Below are 12559 nucleotides of genomic sequence, written 5' to 3' on the forward strand. Positions count from 1 at the left end.
CACAAAAATCAGATGTTCCAGTTAAATAAAAGAAAAAATTACACAAATTGTCCTTGTGATTTGTCCTATATTATGCAGATTGTCCAAAAAGAATTTTTTGGCACGAATAGTCCATCACTTTGCAAATCACGTGTCGATAGTCCAGGCGTCTGACTGACGGAAGTGATTTGTGTGTGTTAACTCCAGTCAGTCAGTCATGCACTAAGCTGTGAGGAAAATTTGTCATTTTATCTTATAATTATACCACCTACCTTCGTATTCTCTTTCATCCCCTTTTATCTTCTAAATTTACCACCAACCTTCATCTTTTCCAAATCAAAACCAATAAATAAAACCAAATTAAAAGGGAGGTGATACTTCCAACGTCCAAAACTTATACTTCCACCATCATTTGTTGCTTTGTTTCCAAAATATCCTTGGTTTGATTATAACAAGAAATTTATGTAAGTGATCATCATTGGTGGAAATCTTTTTCTAAGAGCTTAAACACTTGATGAATGAATTAAGGATATGTAAACTAATGGACTATCCAAGGGCGGACCTACTCTTTACCCAGTGTTAGCATGAGCTATCACTGAAATACGCGATATAGTGAAATTGTTTTGAGTTTTTTAACTAGTGATACCACTGGATAGTGTAAATTTTTGTGTGTGACACCATTGGATAGTGTAAATTTTTTTGAGCTTTTAACTAGTGTCACGAGTGACTACGATTCCTAGATCCGCCACTGGGACTATCCATGCCAAACAAAATGCTTTTTGGACTATCCGCGTGATATAAGACAAACCACAAACCACATGTACTATCCGTGTAATTTTTCAAAATAAAAGTAACATATACGTTTTTTATATTTCGTGACGTGAGTTAATTAAGCTGCTTACCACTGTGCACGAGATCTTGAAAGTTTCCACCATGCATGAATTCATACACGAAGAAGACTTCGTCTTCCATGCAGTATCCGAGGAGCTTGACAAGGTTGGGATGATCAAATTCTTGTTTTAAAATTTCCTTTTCCAACTACATAAACAAAATGATAAGGCTTAATTTACAACAGTGTCAAATTGAATAAAATAGATATAATGGTACCATAAGTTCAACTCTTGGATCAACTATAGATAGGATAAATATACTGGATACTTTACCTTGGTCCTTTTATAATGTGATATATAGAAACTAAGTGACTTAATTGCAACAGGCAATCTGCTAGCATCCTTGGAAGGGTTATATGTTCTTTTGTCGATCCAACCTTTGTAAACCTTTCCATACATGCCCTTTCCCAAGCATGTTTCTTCTGCAAAGCCCCTCGTAGCAAAACTTAGTTCGGCAAATGTAAACACTCTTAAACCTCTAGTCACTTGCATCTCACTGTGATGACTACCATCCTTGCTACTTGAATCACACACCGATTCGTGTTGTTTTCAAGGTTTACCAGTGAACCTGTTTCCATTTGTGTTGAATAAAGATTAGTCGTTGGAGATGTTTCGAGTCTGCAGGAAAATTTCTAGTTGTTTGTTTCGTTTGAATTGTTATTTCTTTCTGCTAACTGTGATCCGGTTTATTAGGATAGTGGCTTGTTTTTTTACTTGTTTTTAGATTGTATGGCTATTTTTTGCTAGTCGTTTCCATTCAATAAAGGCAACCATTTTAGCCATTTGTTAATCGTTACTGCAAACCTTTTAAGTTTGATCTTTGTTTACAAAGTTTGCTGGTGAACCTATTTGATATACTTAAAAAGAGGGATAGTGTAAAAAATAAAATAAAATTTATAATCCATACCCAGTGCCTCTTTAGTTGTGGAAGCAAGATACTTATGTATCTTCCGAGTGAAATTCATAATGCCTGGCGACTCAACGTAAACATCACTTTTCTCTTGTATTTCCAGTATAGCCTGAAGTGATCCCACAACCTCAGTCATAGAAGGCCGTTCTTTTGGAACACCAAGTAGACAACGATAGGCAATCTGAGCGAACCGTTTTAAACATCTTTGTGTAATGGTCCCCCTGATATTAGGATCAACCATTTGATATAACTTTCGTTCTTTCACACATTTTTGAGACCACCTGACCAAACTGCATTGCTCCTCTTCTAGGCGCTCATCTACTGGAAGCCTCCCTGATAGCAATTCAAACAATACTACCCCAAATGCATACACATCTGTTTTCCTAGTTAGTTTTCTGGTATAGAAATACTCTGGATCCAAATACCCAAATGTGCCCTTAACACTAGCATCAACATATGAGATTGGTTGATTAGTTGGGCCTATTTTAGACAACCCAAAATCAGAAATCATAGCAGCCCAATTCCCATCAAGTAGGATGTTTGAGCTCTTGACATCACGATGTATGACTCCATGTTGGGTGCCAACACCAGTGTGAAGGTAGTCTAATCCGCGAGCAGCACCTAAGGCTATCTTTAGTCTTTGCACCCAACTTAAAGGTGTATCATCTTTGTGTAGTTGATCAAATAGGGTTCCGTTGGGCATGTACTCATAAACAAGTATCATCTCCTTGTTATCGTCGCAATAACCAATCAACGATACCAAGTGATAGTGTCGCAACTTAGAGAGCATCACAATTTCGGCCTCAGATTCATCTGCCCCTTGGTTAGACTCGCAGTCCAATCTTTTGATGGCTAAAACCGGACCCGATTCTTCACCAGAAATTTGTCCTTTATAAACTTTTCCAAATCCTCCCTTCCCAATGACCAGTTCATCGCTAAAGTCTTTGGTTGCAGACTGAATCTCTTCAAGAGAAAAATGACGACATAGAGATGATGATGATGGTGACGATTTGCTACTCTCATCAGTAGTGGAGGACATAATTCTGGCTAGTTAATTTTTTGGAAAGAATCTACTGTAGTCTTTGATCTGGTAAAAATCAGATAACTAGTTGCAATCTTAACAAGAAATAACTTGTCAAAAAACAGGGGTGATAAGAGCTGAGGCTCTATGAAAATCAAATCTAACCCAACAATGGTAGGTGCAACGAAATGTGAAGAAATGGCCAAAGGAATAAATAAGGTATAATCTATGAAATTTGAGGGAATCAAAGTCAACATACCAATAAGTAATATTAAACTTTTTGTTTTGCTTATAAGTTTTACGGAGTAATCAGTTCATATTTTTAATTCAAGCTATGGCGTGTTAACGGACATTATTTAGCCACAGTGGATCCAGCAAAAGCTTGTTGTACGTGATGTGGGCCTGAAACAAGGGACTGTTGATAAGGCTCAATAACATTAGCTTGACGACTACTAAAACCAGTGGGCTGCTCATTTTTGAAACCTGGGCCCGCGGTCTGTATGTACCAGAATAATTAAAGTGAGCTGTAGATGATCTGTTGGCCTGTTGAGTTATAAATTGTTGTTGGGCAGCAATGATATTTAAGAGTTGGGCCTGATTTATGCCCTGTTACCTTGAGTCCGCGTGAGAATTCAACGATGTAGCCATTTTATTACTATTTCACCAGAAGTATGTATGTAGCTATTAGTAAATTGACAATAGCCGCGAGTAAAATTCCAGCATACTTGAGAAGTATTCGAATTATTTGATTGGGGCCGATTGTTGGCAACATTTTCAGCATTTGAATTTCCAGTTTGTGCAAGAAGAACGGTAGGCAATCGAGTCAATGGTGAGCATCGATCTGATAGTTTCATTGACTATCCACCCATCCACCCAAGGGTGTCTTTCGCACATCGCGTTGCGGCCCATGCCCTCGGATTTCGCCGTTTTCTTCCTCGGCAGCAGTTGGGGGCGGGTTATGCAAGATGAACACGTGGGTGGTTAAGTGATCTCGTACTACTGTTCAACAAAAAAAAAAAAAAAAAAAAAAACTATAGGGGGGTATGAAAGGTTGTTGGATTTGGTTGAAAACACTTCGAATGATAGTTTTGAGTTGTATTATGGGTTGTTTATGTACAATAAGAATGCGATGGAACAGTTGGAAAGATTGGATTGGCTTTTGAGTCATTGAAAAAAGAGTTGTTTGGTCATTTACAAGAGGTTTTGAGGAGGCAATTGTTTGGGACAAAGGAACAGTCTCTGGGGCTTTTGCCAAAACCAAGAGCTTTGTTAATGCTGCCTCCTAATGGGAATGGACTTGCACCGATACCAGATTCAGATTCTATTAGCCACTGTAAAAGCTTTAGCAGATACCGGATCGTATCACGTAATCATGGCTAACTTTTTTAAAAGCCGAAAAGGCTTCTAAATTAGTTGAGATCACTCAGAAAAACTACACTATTATGCACCCTGTGATCTTTCATGTCTTGAACGTGTTCGCCAATTTGTGGACACTTTGATAGTTTGGTCGACCACTTGATGCACATGCACTTGAGTGCAATGTAGCCAATTATTTGCCTACAGTTAAAGTATTTACACCGCAAATGCATTTGCACTAATCTGGTCACTTTTTACTCAAGGTTGTTTCTTGATGACATTAATAAATCAGATTTCTCACAAAAACGACTCATCATTGTTGGTTCCATAACAAGTACTGTACTAATTTAACTAATTTAAGTGGTTAAAAATCAGTTTCTAAGTTTTTTTCTTTTTAACTTTTTCGAATCGTTGATAAATTTTAGGAAACACAAACAGGTTGGCCGGAAACGTTCCACCGAAGGCTAACCTGGGGTACTTGAGAGGGTTAGCAGGTCAATTTTTCTAATGACCTGAAATAAAATTGATAAACCTAATTGGTATGCAATTGAATATTATTTGGTCCGTTTGTTTGTTACAAATTTTGTCTTTGTTGATTCTTTTTATTTATCTTACAAGTTTTACAAAAATCAGGAGACTTACGTGTTGTATTTGACCACTCTCACCTTCCTATGAACAGTGATAGTGGTTTACAATATTATGAACAACTTTTGACCCTTTAGGATGATGGTATGCATTCTTTATTACAGATTATTTTATTACATTTAACATTATTTGATATTTTTATTACATTATTATGAGATGCTTGAAAACCAAAATTTTCGATGACATCAAGGATATTTTTATTAAAACAAACCCTCCGGATCCATATTGATCAACATCTGAAGTTCCTCCATCGAATTCTCTAATAGTTCGTCGAAATTTTTTTTTGCTTGTGCAGCAGCCACAGTCTTCTTAAGTTCCTCCATTGAGTCCTTTAATTGTTCAAGCTCATGTAAATTCAACTCTTCAATTGGTGCTTCCCACCAGAACTCAGTCTGGCCCGCCTTTCTCATTTTGTCAAAGATCTTACTTTTTTTCTTTTATGCTTCTAGTTGATTAAGAATGTGAGTTAACTGCACGTTTAATTCTGGAATATGTCCCTCGACTAGATGTAAACTTGTTGTGTTAACATTTGGGGTTCGGGTTAAAAACCTATCAACAATTGACTCCACATTGGGATGACCAAATGAGAAAACATTAGCGTCAGGAGAGAATACAACGACAAGGATTTTAACCCCACATAGAGTGCAAAGCTCACTAGCTTTCTTGAATAGCCCTAATCGTCGTTTTGAGAAAGTGTCATGAAGACGGTTTTTTATCTGAATCTTTTCGATTTTGATATTTTGGTGACCCAAACGTAGTTTCTTCATAACTTGAGATAAAGAAAAACACAGAAATTGATTGAGATTCCTGAATAAATAGGTCAGGAAAAGTCCTATTTTATAGACGCTGATATAATGAACACATAGGGAGGCCTAGTTGGAGAAGTCGATCTTTGTACAAAGATATAATCAATTAACATTAACTATAATAGCTTTGTATAACCAAATCGTTAACATAATAGATGTGGGAAGAGGAATGATACTCTCACTCACGTAAGAAAATAAACGCCCCCATATTGTTGATTATCTCTACGTTCAATAGTTAAATAAAGTACTCGTACATATTTTCCATATGAAATTAGTATAACAATTTTCTTTCCTATTTCATCGTCAAAAGCAAACGAAATAAAAAATGAATCCGGCACCTACTCCAACTCGGAGATAACCTTAAATTCGTAAGTTTGATTACTTGTTATCTATTGAGAAGGTTATTTGCGATTATATGCTAATTGTGTCATGTAATCAATTACCATTTAATTCTATATGTCAAATGTCTTGTATCTACTTTGGATATTAGGACTTGTTACTACTTTACTCAATTTGGACATATGGTACACAAACCTTACCATCAAAAGTTTCAATTTGGCTTGTAATACTATAACAAAATTTTCGCATGGTGATAACCAATCAAATTCATGCTAGTTTTTTTTGGCGAAATAAATATGAGACAACACATTGTTGTTTAAATTGGTTGAAATGGGTTAATAAACAAGAACATACATTATACATTATACTATATAACACATACCATAAAAGTAAATAAAAGTTGTTGTGAAGAAGATAAAATGAAGATTTAACCCGATTGATATAGTGATGAAGAATTAAGTTGTTGTGGTGATTGATATATTGATTAAGAAGAAGATGTTTCTTTTAATTTAAAGTAAAGAGTAACTATAATTGTTATTGTTTGTACTAATTTCTAGTGAAAGAGATAAGAGATATATATATGAGTATATTTAACTAGAAGATAGAGATAATTTAAGAACAAAAAATGATAAAAAGAGGGGTAGTTATTTTTTGTGTGGAGTATATGCTCAGCCAAATTGAAACTTTTGATGGTGAAATTATAAAAACATACAAGTTATTTTACTGTAAATGAGAGGTTTTAAGAAAACAATAAGAATATAAAAGAAAGAAAGCTTGACGTGTTGGATTGAATTACTTAATACAAAATGATTACAACCTTCAATCGTCTTAAATACAAGATAAAGGAACAAACAACATGATTAACAACACACTCATCACACTTTTAAAAGCCATAAAACATGGATAAAGTTTGCCATGATACAAGAAAAGCAAAAGAAAGGAATGAAATCCGGAGTGGGTTGAGTTGGTAAATCATCCATGCCACTTGCAAATACTCCATGTTTATTAAATACTTCCACCTGCCACTTATAATAGATATATGTCCCATATATCTATTAAAATAAGCCCCATGTTTGTTTGCACTAAATTAAATGAGCCGCATTTTTAATACTCCCCCTTAGTGCAAACTCCCGATCAACAATTCCCAACGCCTCTCGAAATTCCATGAACTTGGCTTTCATTAGAGCTTTAGTAAAGATGTCGGCTACTTGAGCATTTGTCCTTACATTTGCTAGCTCGATCTCCCCGCTAAGAACCTTTTCACGAATAAAATGATATCTCATTTCTATATGTTTAGTACGGGCATGAAACACAGGATTCGAAGCAAGCTTGATTGCACTTTCGTTGTCACATTTCAATTTGACAACATAATCTACTTTTTCAAGTATGTCACCAATCAATCTTCTTAACCAAGTACATTCTTGAGCCGCCATTGTTGCAGCTATGTATTCCGTGTGATGACCCGTCCTAATCCATCTGGATGAAGTCATCAACATCTGGTTCCATTGCGATGATCGACTCCAAATATTGTCTTTACAAAGAGCAAATGCACAGCGGAAGATTTCTTTCATACCTGAGAATAAACATGCTTTCAAGTGTCAACCAAAAGGTTGGTGAGTTCATAGGTTTATCATAAAACAATAAAATTCATCATTTTGATAGACCACAAGATTTAAATTCTGCATGGTACAAATGGGCCCGAATCCTATACCCACCTGTAATGTACATGCGATATATTTTAAATACAGTACACCTTTCTCGTGTACAAAATTATCTTTCATAAATCTTAGTAACCGTACACATATCTCGTGCACAAAAACTAATACACATAACCTGTGCATAAAAATCATTCTCTCGATACATAACATTCATATCAATTGGTGGCAATTATCATGTCCACATAATTCAAAGGTGGCAATTATCATGTCCACATAATTCAACGGTGGCAATTATCATGTCCACATAATTCAATAATAATCCGCAAAACTTCTGTCTGCATAATAATTCATTCGAGGAATGTTTTGCTTGTGTCTATTTCGTCAAACATTTATAAAAGCAATTCATGTATTCGCAGTTCAACATATATTTCAAAAACATTTAATAAAGCAGTTGTAAAAACAGCGCATGTATTCTCAGTCCCAAAAATGTAAAGAGTAAAAGGGGAATCAAATGAACTCACCTAATGTATTTTGTAGTAAAAATACATATAACAACATTGAACAAGTATAGGGTTGGCCTCGGATTCACGAACCTATATCATTTATTTATACATATATTAAAACATAATCATAATCAAATAAGTTTATATATATTATGTAATGTATTAAGATTATTATCTTTATATATATTTATATTAATACTTATAATATGTCATGATATATATATATATATATATATATATATATATATATATATATATATATATATATATATATATATGTTATATAATTCAATTAATGTTATAATAATATATTAGTTAATATATTAAAATGTAAAAAAATTTGTAATATTAATATACTTTGTTATATGTAATATATTTTATATAAATAATATTTGTTATATTTAATAATAATAATAATAATAATAATAATAATAATAATAATGATAATAATAATAATAAGAATACTACCTTAATAGGAGTAGCTCCAAAAAAAATAAACACCCTCGGCCTAGGTTCGAACCCGAGACCTCTATCTTAACACCTAACACTCCAAACCAACGAGCTGCTTATTGTTTTCTGTTTTCAATTAGCACCTTAAATCTCTTAAACTTATTTATGTAAGTTGCCTTTTTTTACAAGCAACCAAGGTGACATGTAACAACAATTCTCGAACACACAACAACAGCACATACACGATCATCATTCTTTCATCACAACATCATTGAAACTATCATCACCAACACGATCTATTAAGATAGTATTATAACGTTTTCATCATCTTCTTCGTCTATCGACATCATCAATTCATTATCATCATCGATTTTCATCATTTTCCTTACCATCAATTATCATCGAACATAACTATCTTACTTATCATCATGATTATCACTATTATCATTCCCATTAATAATCATAATCATCCGTTATTAATAAACCTCATCATCATATCTTTCATGGTTTTTATATCATCATTACACTCTCATAAATTCATTTACTAGCATCATCACTATTTAGGATCTCGTAACAGTAAACAAATTTGATGGAATGGTGCGTGATTATTATCATCGATTAAGAACTCGAAACAGAAAATGATAAGTTTACAAATTCTGTTGGAATTCGGCTCCAAGGACATATTCAAGTATACGGTCCATCAAGCTAATCAAGTACCCGGCCCAGCAGGCCCATGTTGCACGTCCAACATGATAAACAAATATATATAATTCGGCCCAAAAATAGACTTAAGGATTTGGTTCCTACTTGATTTAGTGAACGATTAAAAAAAAGATATGTAAATGATGCATTGGATACTCATAAATTATCATAGTGTGCTCCACCCATCTTGTTTTTAAAACTGAAAAGTATGACACCAATACCTACTTTGTGTTGTCTTTTCCCCTTGACTAGCATATAATCACATATATCACATTAACAGCACTTGTTACTAAGCTCGCAAATACATTTCTAACCCTTTATATACTGTCCATTCTTCCTGGCTTCCTGTCGTACAAGTGTGCTGTGTGACACAAACAACTCTTCAAGTTTTCGAATAAAGGTACCAAAATAATCGGGGTGTTTGTGTGATGACCCGGAAATTTCTGACCAAATTTAAACTTAATCTTTGTATGAGTAACATTTTCGACACGATAAACAAAGTCTGTAAAACTGAATCTCAAAATTTTTGAACTATTTTCATATATTCAAATACCTTTTGGTTCTTCTCGACGATTCGCGAACAATTATATGTATATAGATACATATATATATACTATAACTTGAAAACGTAACAATGTATTAATTTTTTTTATACCGTACATTAAACTTATTGGTTTAAATATTTATTTGAATATATATGATAAGTTGGAATATTAATTGTATGAATAACTTACGACGTATATTTAAAACGTGTTTATGAATGTTGAAAATATATATTAACTTGGTCATAAAACGATTTGTTATTATATATATATATATATATATATATATATATATATATATATATTAACAAATAGCGAGACAATGATTTATAGAAGTAAATGACCAAAACACTCGAAAGTTTAAGATACACTTTGAATGATATAGTTTATTGATAATTTAAGACTATATTTTGACAAAAGTACGAGTCACAAAACGTAAATTGCGAGTTTTCTAAGCGTACGAAAATGCGTTCGAGAAACCGGAACCGGGACATAAGTCGAGTGACAACGTACGAGTCATCGGAACAAAAATTACAAGTCAACAATGCACATGAATTTAATATAATATATAATTAATTATTTAAATTATATATATTATATATATTATATTTAATTATGTCGACAAACAAGAAAACAAAAAATATGTGAGCTGGATCTGACGGCCATGCGATCGCATGAGAAATAGGCATAAAACCCATGCGATCGCATGGGCATCAGAATCAGGCCATATTATAAAGCTCAATCATTCTGTTCAGTTTTGCACACACAATTCACTTCTCTCGATCTCTCAAGCATATAAATACAAAAAATATTTATTATTAATTTTATTATTATTATTATTATTATTATTATTATTATTATTAAGATTAATATTATTATTAATCTTATTAATTATTAGTATTATTAATTATTAATTAGTAATATACATAAAATACTACGACGAGGTTATGAGCGTGTCACTTTCAAAAATGGGTTTTTGAGCGGGATAAAGTTAAGGAAATTATGGGTTATAGCTATGGAGGTTATGGGTAATGTTCATGGGTATTATTTACAAGTCAAACCTACTGTTATCATCTATGTTGCGTTTACGTACTTTTCTACAATATTGAATCACAATATTGATACGTAAGCATTTATATTTTATCTTTTATATACTAATAGTGTATCCATGTCTAGTGCTCGAGTATATATATTTATGCATGCTCGTATGCAAAATTTTGTCGTTAAATAGTTTATGATGAATCACGAATTAAATACATATATTACTGATAAAAGGTATATGATATGCATGTTTTTGGAAAGCTGGCGAAAAATCAATGACTTTTCATTAAGATATCGAATAGTTTCGATGAACGGATTAAAAGATATGATCAACTGAATTATGATTGACGTTAATTGAAATTTCTTTTGAATCTGCAATTAAGATTTAAACAACTTGTTTACGAGATTGATAAATTGGATTTTTGAATATTACCAACCGAGTAAATGAATCCTTATATAAGGTACGTCTCATTTTGTTAAACAACTGTCAAAATTGACTTTTTGAAACGACTTTGGATAACTTTTGTATGTCGATCTCGAGCATTAGGATTATGATACACTATGACCTGACCTAGCTTGATAGAAATTTATTGACCAACATATGTTCTCTAGGTTGAGATCTACGATTATTTGATATTTCGAGTTTCGGTCACATTACGATGAACAACTTTATGTGCTGCTAAGGTGAGTTTATAGATCCCTTTTTAATTGCTTTTGCAATCTATATTTTTGGGCTGAGAATACATGCAATTTATTTTAAACGCAATGGACACAAGTACATACTAAATTCTACACCGAGTTTGAACCGAAAATCCCTTAGCTTTGGTAACTAGTAATTGCCAGTTATAAGAACTGGTGGACGCGAGTAGTTGTATATGGATCCATAGGGCTTGACATCCCCGTCTGTTCCAGGTATAGAGACCCTAGCCTGAACTATAAAACAGACGTATGCTATTTGAGTTTAGTACACGTTGGATTGCGTGTATTGTACATGTTGGTTGCATGTAAGTTAAAATAGGGGTACTTATTATATATACGTTAAGTTTAGTTACCAGGGTGCTCAATTTCGTAGAATATTTTAATAAACGTTTTGGATGAAACAACTGAAATCTTGTGGTCCACCTTTATATACAGATTATGCGAAACACTAAAACTATGAACTCACCAACCTTTGTGTTGACACTTGTTAGCATGTTTATTCTCAGGTTCCCTAGAAGTCTTCCGCTGTTTGCTTATATGTTAGACAAGCTATGTGCATGGAGTCTTACATGGCATATTTATCAAGGAAATGTTGCATTCACCAAATCATCACCATGTATCTTATTTTGACTGCATTGTCAGCGGAATTACTATTGTAAACTATTATTTACGGTGATTGTCTATATGTAGAAATCATCAGATGTCGAAAACCTTTGCTTTAAATATTCATTTATGGTGTACCTTTTTAAAAGAATGCAATGTTTACAAAACGTATCATATAGAGGTCAAATACCTCGCAATGAAATCGATGAATGACGTGTTCGTCCATATGGATTTGGAGCGATCGTCACAGTTTGGTGTTGTCTTATGGCTGTAGTTGGTCAGCCTATTTGGGTCGACAATGGCAGCAAAAAGGCTTGCTGTTATGGCATTTTTGGTTTGCAGAAAACACAGTATAAGGCGATGGTGATGAGGGTTTGATGATGTGTATTTCATGAAGATGGTGATGGTACTCACG

The 12559-nt window shown here is 33.5% G+C and overlaps 1 protein-coding gene across 1 annotated transcript; it reads right to left on the reverse strand.

Moving 5' to 3' along the window:
• Positions 1–1907: 1907 nt before the first annotated feature.
• On the reverse strand, positions 1908–2818 carry LOC139887625 (probable receptor-like protein kinase At5g38990). Its single transcript, XM_071870700.1, has 2 exons — positions 2066–2818; positions 1908–2000 (listed from the first exon to the last, which is right to left on the reverse strand). The coding sequence occupies exons 1-2, from the start codon at positions 2816–2818 to the stop codon at positions 1908–1910; spliced, it is 846 nt and encodes a 281-aa protein (XP_071726801.1).
• Positions 2819–12559: the final 9741 nt, after the last annotated feature.

The sequence above is a fragment of the Rutidosis leptorrhynchoides genome, chromosome 2 (assembly GCF_046630445.1).
Source record: "Rutidosis leptorrhynchoides isolate AG116_Rl617_1_P2 chromosome 2, CSIRO_AGI_Rlap_v1, whole genome shotgun sequence".
Taxonomy (NCBI): domain Eukaryota; kingdom Viridiplantae; phylum Streptophyta; class Magnoliopsida; order Asterales; family Asteraceae; genus Rutidosis; species Rutidosis leptorrhynchoides.

What these genes read in the sequence shown, in the direction of transcription:
- LOC139887625 (XM_071870700.1), bottom strand. Translation starts at nt 2,818, where the DNA reads ATGTCCTCCACTACTGATGAGAGTAGCAAATCGTCACCATCATCATCA. An exon ending in AAGAGGAGCAATGCAGTTTG is followed by an intron (nt 2,001 to 2,065) that starts GTCAGGTGGTCT and finishes TCCTAATATCAG; the next exon opens with GGGGACCATTACACAAAGAT.